This window comes from Triticum urartu, chromosome 2A, assembly GCF_056163025.1.
Source record: "Triticum urartu cultivar PI428250 chromosome 2A, HENAU_Tu73, whole genome shotgun sequence".
NCBI classification, from domain to species: Eukaryota; Viridiplantae; Streptophyta; class Magnoliopsida; order Poales; family Poaceae; genus Triticum; species Triticum urartu.
The window spans coordinates 597,633,847-597,640,916 of record NC_141874.1 but is presented as its reverse complement, the minus strand read 5'-3'; the positions used below and the strand labels follow the sequence as shown (position 1 = coordinate 597,640,916).

Below are 7,070 nucleotides of genomic sequence, written 5' to 3'. Positions count from 1 at the left end.
TTTCTCTTCATAAAAAAAGAACTCCAAACCTTTTTTTTAAACAGAGCTGCTGAGTGCTTAAATACTCCCTCCGGTCCTTTTTACTCTGCATATTAGAATTCTCTAAAGTCAAACTTCACAAAGTTTGACCGTATTTATATAAAAAAATATCAACATCTGATATGCTAAAGTTATACAATATGAAACTTTAAGTCATGACACATCTATTGATATTGATTTCAGATTATGAATGTTGGTACTTTTTTCTATAAAGTTCGTCAAACTTTACGAGGCTTGACTTTAGTCAAATCTTATATGCGGACTAAAAAGGACCGGAGGGAATACAACGGCTAAACAGCAAAATTTACAGCGTTATGCGGCAACAGTCAAACAGGTTCTATGTATTATGAATACTGCAAAATACTCTGTTTTGATAAAACTATGGTATCTCACACCTACAGGCAAAATTACTGTAGTTTTTGATACTTTGATTTATATAATACTTTGCTATCAAACACAGCCCGAAGCTTCCCCAAATGAAGAGACTTGTCACGATTCATGTCAAGAAAATGAACCAGATAAACTGGGAAATGGCGTTGATATGCTTTCAGTTCCAGCCAGCTGATGTGCAATGTCATGTCACCAATAATCATAATTCTCCGCCGACCGATTTAACACCTCTCGTGGTCCTCAGCACGATGCGATCGAATCAGACGTACATATTCGGCCTGTTCTGAATTCAATGTAACTACCAAACAGGGTTCTGTTTGTTTTGATCGATCAGTAATATACTCTGATTACGACTATTTTCCTCTGAAAAAGCAAAGAGGCATCAGTCTGTTCCATCCAACCAGCGCATCTGCATCTCATCCACAGCCATCTAAAAGATCAGAGAACCTTTTGATTGGGGGAACAGTGCTCACAATCAAGATCTAGAAACAGTATCACAGATTCATCAGTTCATAAGGGAAACGATCACATCAACTGACGGAATATGTGACATGATAATACAGAACATGACTCTTAACAGTCCCGTCATACTACATATCTACAGCCCAAAAGAATGGCAAAATGAAACCAGGCTTCCTTGGGATTTTTATCATTAACACTTCTGTGATTCTATTTATTGATGGTACAGAGAGCAACTTTCCAATACTATCTACACAAGTGAACGCACGTATAGAAAGATTGCGCAGATGACGTCGAGTTTTCGATGGTCTGACTGAACAATGGACATGGAATGCCGAGGAGGGCCGTTCAGCGTTTTACCTCTCGGTAAACTTCTCGATGCATGTGATCAGTGTGCTTTCAGGCACTGCTCCAATCACCGCGTCCTTCTTCTCGCCATTCTTGAAGATCATCATGGTTGGGATGCTCCGGACGCCATACTGGCTTGCTATGTCTGGATTCTCATCGGTGTTGAGCTTGTAGCATTTCAGCTTCCCTTCATACTCCTTTGACAGCTTACCAATAACTGGATCAATCATTTTGCAAGGTCCACACCATGAAGCCCAGAATTCAACAAGAACTGGAATCTCGCTCTCTATAACAAGTGATTGCCATGTTGTCTTTGTGACATCAGGAACTACAAAACAAATGGACAGTATCACAATGAACAATTGAGAACACATAAATCAATGAAACTGCTGACGTACAGAAAGAAGAAAAAACCAAATCAACTAACTTCACAAGTTGTATGATCCCCAAATAAAATGTCCAGATCAAGTAGCTTGAAGAAAATATAGAGTAATTGGCAAAACCAAATCTTTACTGTTTCATGCTGATGAACATTGAATGATGAAACGAATAGATAAACAGAAAGCTAAGCTAACTCCAGCCATTAACAAGCAATACTACTGGCACTGTTTTCATGCCGTTGCCTCTCTGTCCAATGATCCTATACCAGACCAAATTGGTTGAGTTTGAAAAGTTAGAGGATTCAAACACAAATTTAAGTCCAAAAACAGCACGATATCTGCATAAACACCCATAAAAGTTCTAATCACTGTAAAGTGTCAGGCCGACCCCTAAAGTAGATCAGCGAAATCCCAACCAGACTGAAAAATCTGTTCACGGATGATCTATAAAACCACTTTTACAGGAATAGGAATATCTTCAGCAGCAGAAGGCGCATGGCATTTCCATGTCAGATATTGATTTAGGGCCACTAACTTGTCGTTATTAACATAGACGAGTATATTTCTTTCAGAAGGCACATAGCATTTACATTAATGTAGCACTAACAGTGATTGCTCTTTTGTTCAGAAATGAGTATATTTACGTTGCTTTGTGTAAGATATCAGTTTTTTTGAACTTCCACAGACTCTGACTGCACCATCACAGAAATACGAGGTTACAATCACAAGATGTCTATATCCAAAAAGCTGTGATTACTCCTTGAATACACCAACAGCTCAAGTTTTAGACACCGCAGACAAAGATTCATCTTAATATGTCCATATCTTGTATAGAACTTGTATTTCATTACTTCTGTAAATACTCCCTCTGTCCCAAAATAAGTTACTCAACTTTGTATTAACTTTAGTACAAAGTTGAGTCACTTATTTTGGGATGGAGGGAGTGCATAGAATATCATGGTTGTATTGCAAGTCATTGAAGCAAAGTGTTCTATACTGCAAGGATTTTTTTTTCGAAAGGGAGGCAAAAGATTTGCCTCATCGATTAATTAAGAAGAAGAGAATTACCCAGTCAATTAAAGGAAAACAGGGCGAAAACCGATACATATAGACCACATACTTGCTAAGAAAGAAACTCCATGACCCCACAGTCAACCCGACAAACATACATAAGACAAAACAACCACGATCCCTCACACTTCTACGTCACAAAGAAACCCCCAACGAAACAAAGGTTGAAGACAACGGACACCACCAAATCCACAAAGACGAGCCAATCGGAAATGGTGGGTGAAGAGACCGAGTATCATCCATTAAGCAGCCGCTGACGCCTTACCAATGGCGCCACTCTTCTTGCCTATGCTCTTGAGAGCCTTCTTCACCTTCTTGATTTTGTCCGTAGAAGCCTCCTCCGCTAGGAGGCAAGCAATCGCCTTGCCAGACCCAGGACTAGCTGCCTCCAAGCAGGCGAGCAAGCCGCCAAACTTTTTCACGAAGACCACCTCGTCAAAACGTGCCAACATACCATCACGGTCAAAGACGGGCGACCGGATGGACTTTAGCGCCTCAGATAGAGTACTGAAAATGGAATTCAATCACATGGAGTACGATGTTTCCAAAAAAGATAAAAGAAGATTTCTGTGGAAAGCATGGTTTTCGAATCGATGAGTCGTTATGGGGTAGCGACTCAGAAAAAGTCGAGCATGCAGTTGTGACTAGTCGCGACTCGAGTCGCTAGTCGACACTATTGAGTCAACATTTTTTTGTGACTCATCGACTAGTCGCGCGACTCGAAAACAATGGTGGAAAGATCCGATATTTGCTCATTTATGTGTCACTGGGCAAGAAAACACAATTACACTGAAGGGAATAATGTTAATGTGAAATACGTTCAGTCCTCTCAGGGTCAATGATATGGTCCAGCATCGTTACCTTAAATGTAGCAGTGTTTCAGGCACAGTAGTAACAAATCTCCATCAACCAGACACGCAGGTATCGATAAGTTGAATAACTATTGAACAGTCTAGCATATCTACAATAACTCACATTAAACATTTATGCGATTCCATATTTAGATACAAGTGCCCCTCAATCCCTCATAAAACCAGATGTGTGACAACATTAATAGTTGTAAAGCAGCCCAAGTTTGCCCATGCACACAGGACACAGCTGAATACACCAACAGCGCGCTGGTTTGTACAGCGAGCTTCCCAGGAAACTCAGGCGCAAGCTCTACAAATCAAGACAGCAGATGCTTCATGCATGCATGAAGACATGTAGGCACGTATACGCTGGCACCGCAGCAGAGACGTCGAACGTCGAGTTGCTACAAACGGGGTAAAATCCATAGCCTCGCGTCCACATCGCTGCTATGCTCCTAACAACTCGACGTTGGGGGACCCGCGTGGAAGCGACCCAAGACATGATTGGCCGATTCCCCGAAGCAAATCCTAATCCTGAAAGCAAAGCCTCATCTCATGCCTAGATGCATCGGAAAACACGCAGCAGATCCACGCAGACGCATTAATCGGATCAGTATTTCAGCACGACCAAATCTCATACGGAACACGGATCAACAATTCAACAGGCCGATCGTGCGAGCTGGCGCGTTATACCTTGGATGGTGGTGTCCTGGCCCTGGACGGCGCAGACGACCGTCGCGCCGCGCCCGACGCCCCACCGGCGGCTCACGGCGGGGCCGGAGACCGCGCGGAGGGCCTGGGCCTGGGACCGCGGGCCGCGGGCGGGCGGGAGCGCGTGGTGGGGCCGCGGCGCCCCCGCCCCCGCGCGCGAGGTGGCGGCGAGGGGCGAGGAGGAGGCGGCGAGGGAGACGGAGACGGCGGAGGCCATGCCGGTGGCGACGGGGACGGGGGGAGAGTTCCGGAAGCTGGGCGAGAGCGCGTTTGTTGTGATGCGAGCGAGAGGGGGACGGTTGGGGACGGACGGAAAGGGAGGCGGGCGGGGGTGGCTGGCTGGCTGGCTGTTTTTGCTGCTCGCCTCGCCTGTGGTGGCCTCGCGCGCCGGGGGCTCGGGCTGGGCCCGCCCGCCTGGCCCGGCTGGTCGTTGCAAAACCAGCGGCGGTGAGCTGGTGCTTTCGCTAACTTGTCACGAGAGATTGGGGAAAGTTGGTACGGCACATTGCTGCCAGCATCCTCACATCACGGGAGATTAGAGAGACCGCGCAGGTAGATTGGCAGTATCAGAATTAGAAACAGTGATCACCCCCGGAGCGATGTACCCTGGCCTCATTTGGTTCCAAGGGGAGATAATTCCATGGAAATGGTACCCTGGGTAGAATGTTCTTGACCAATTAATAACCCCGTGGAAACTTCACATCACCATTTGGCAGAGATGGGGATAATACGCCCTTCTTACCAATGCAATTATTCCATTGCGCTGCTGCGGCTACCATCACTGGAGAGATGGATGAGTTCCCACAGCTGCAGCTCTACAAGAACATGACTATCACCCGCATCACATCAGGAAACGGCTCCACCGAATTTGGTCTCGTCAGTGCCATGCAGGAGACAACAAGATCCGAAGAGGACTTTAGTGATTTCACCGCAGATCAAAGAAGCGTCACACCTGCTTTTCTCCTTGACGACCTACAGGGTTGGCGAAAAGTCACCACGCAGGTCAGATCGGGCCGGCAGCTCGACGAGGGATGCCAACATAGACCAGGTAGTGGAGGGACTCACCGTCGGCCTGGGGTGGAGGAGGGACATGCTGGCGGGTCGTCGATCCTGGGCACCGGAGGGAGGGGGTCATGGGCGTTGCTTCGGTCGCTGACGAAGCGGGCCAGACGCGTAGGTTTGGTCGCCGGCGGAGGAGCTCGGAGGCGGCGCTGGATCTGGGTCGACGCACCTATCACGCTCGTCTCGCTCGAGCCGTGGCTTCTCTCCACGGCCTATGGGGTCGTGGCTTTTCTCCCCATGGAAACGACGTGGTTCGGGCAGGGATCCCTCCCCCTCGTGTGTGACCAGATGGCATCGTGGGCTTACCCGGGTCAGTTCGACCGGTGATTTTCCCGCACAGGGAAAAGGCAGGGACCCCCCCCCCCGCCCCGGATTCCATGCAACCAAACGAGGCCTCAAACTCACGGTGTAGGGGTTGTCGTCCCTGGAGCGTACTATTGCAAGGCGAAGATCTAGAGTGCGATGGCTGTAAGCGGGAGACGCCAACACCAAGTTGTTTAACGCTGCCGCGAATGGAAGTCATGCGGAAATTTCATCCCCACGATCATTGTAAATGGGAACGTCCTTTTCGATTATGAGGACAAGGCAGCTGCCTTCGACGATGCCTTTCAGACCATCTTAGGCTGCACAGCCCTAGATTTATACAACAATTATACAGATTTTTATACAACCCAACATATATATACAACATTGTAACTATATGATACAACAATGCGCTCCCTTGATCTTATGGAGCTAGGTATGAAACGGCCGCCCTATGTGATCTTGAGAGCATACTTACCCACGAGGAGGTGTAAGTGCATCTAGCGCCCCTTAGTGATTTTGGTGTATTGGAGACCTATAGGTTAAGGGACTAATGCGCTTGTCAGTGTACACAGGTCTATAAGTCTATGAGGAGTTTGATATTTACAGAGAAAGTCGACCCCTAAAAATGAAGTTCTTCGACTGAAGACTTTGGATTTCTGAAGACTTCCTGAAGACTTTGAAAGTGAAGAAAATGGTGTGACCTTGAAGACTTAGTATTCATTCGAGGAACATGAAGCGTGAAGACTTTTGTTTTCGTAGTTTCATTTTCTCTTTCTTGAGTCATAGGAAACACCGTACTGTTAAAGGGGGTCGAGGAAATACTAAGGAAAATTTCCACGTGATGCTCAACTCAAAATCCTACACCTACCAATCCCTTCGAGTGAAGCCATTGGAAATCTCATACAGCTCGGTTAATTTCTTCAGTGACAGAGACGAAGCTCTTCTGGTCTCTGAGGAATTTGTTCTGACTGAGGAGTTAGGAATTCGCCAGTGCGAATTGCCTACACAGTGAGGAACATGATAGCCCTGAGGATTTTGCTACTCAAAATTCCGACCGTTGTTGTGCTATGCGCCAGCTGTCCCAAAATATCTATCCACCTAACGGTCATATCATTGAAGGGCATTTATGTCTTATCATGTCGGGCTGCTCCCTAGGCTATAAATAGCCGCCCCCTACAACCACTAGCTGGTTGGCTGCTCCGAGAGAAACTGACACTTGTCATTTGAGAGCAACCCATCCTCTAAGGACTTTGAGCGAAAATCATCAAGTGAGGAAAAACCCAAAACCCAAACACTTACAAACCCCAAGTGATTGAGCATCACTGAAGAGATTGATCCTGCGTGGATCCGACGCTTGTTACCTTTGAAGACTGTGCTTCTTCCAGACGGTTAGGCGTCATGGTCTAGAGCATCCAAGAGGAATTGTGGATCGCCGAGTGACCAAGTTTGTGAA

General features: G+C 46.6%; 1 protein-coding gene across 2 annotated transcripts; it reads right to left on the bottom strand.

The window, feature by feature from the left end:
• Positions 1-942: 942 nt before the first annotated feature.
• On the bottom strand, positions 943-4,590 carry LOC125539054 (thioredoxin M2, chloroplastic-like). 2 transcript variants are annotated; one of them, XM_048702417.2, is made up of 2 exons: positions 4,232-4,590; positions 943-1,564 (listed from the first exon to the last, which is right to left on the bottom strand). In XM_048702417.2, the coding sequence occupies exons 1-2, from the start codon at positions 4,464-4,466 to the stop codon at positions 1,245-1,247; spliced, it is 555 nt and encodes a 184-aa protein (XP_048558374.1). In that variant the 5' UTR covers positions 4,467-4,590; the 3' UTR covers positions 943-1,244. The 2 variants fall into 2 exon arrangements, with proteins under 2 accessions (XP_048558374.1, XP_048558373.1); XM_048702416.2 differs by lacking the exon at positions 4,232-4,590 and adding an exon at positions 2,953-4,195.
• Positions 4,591-7,070: the final 2,480 nt, after the last annotated feature.

Coding starts and splice junctions, on each gene's coding strand:
- LOC125539054 (XM_048702417.2), bottom strand. CDS start 4,466: ATGGCCTCCGCCGTCTCCGTCTCCCTCGCCGCCTCCTCCTCGCCCCTC. Junction 1,565..4,231: donor CCAGGACACCACCATCCAAG/GTATAACGCGCC, acceptor TTTGTTTTGTAG/TTCCTGATGTCACAAAGACA.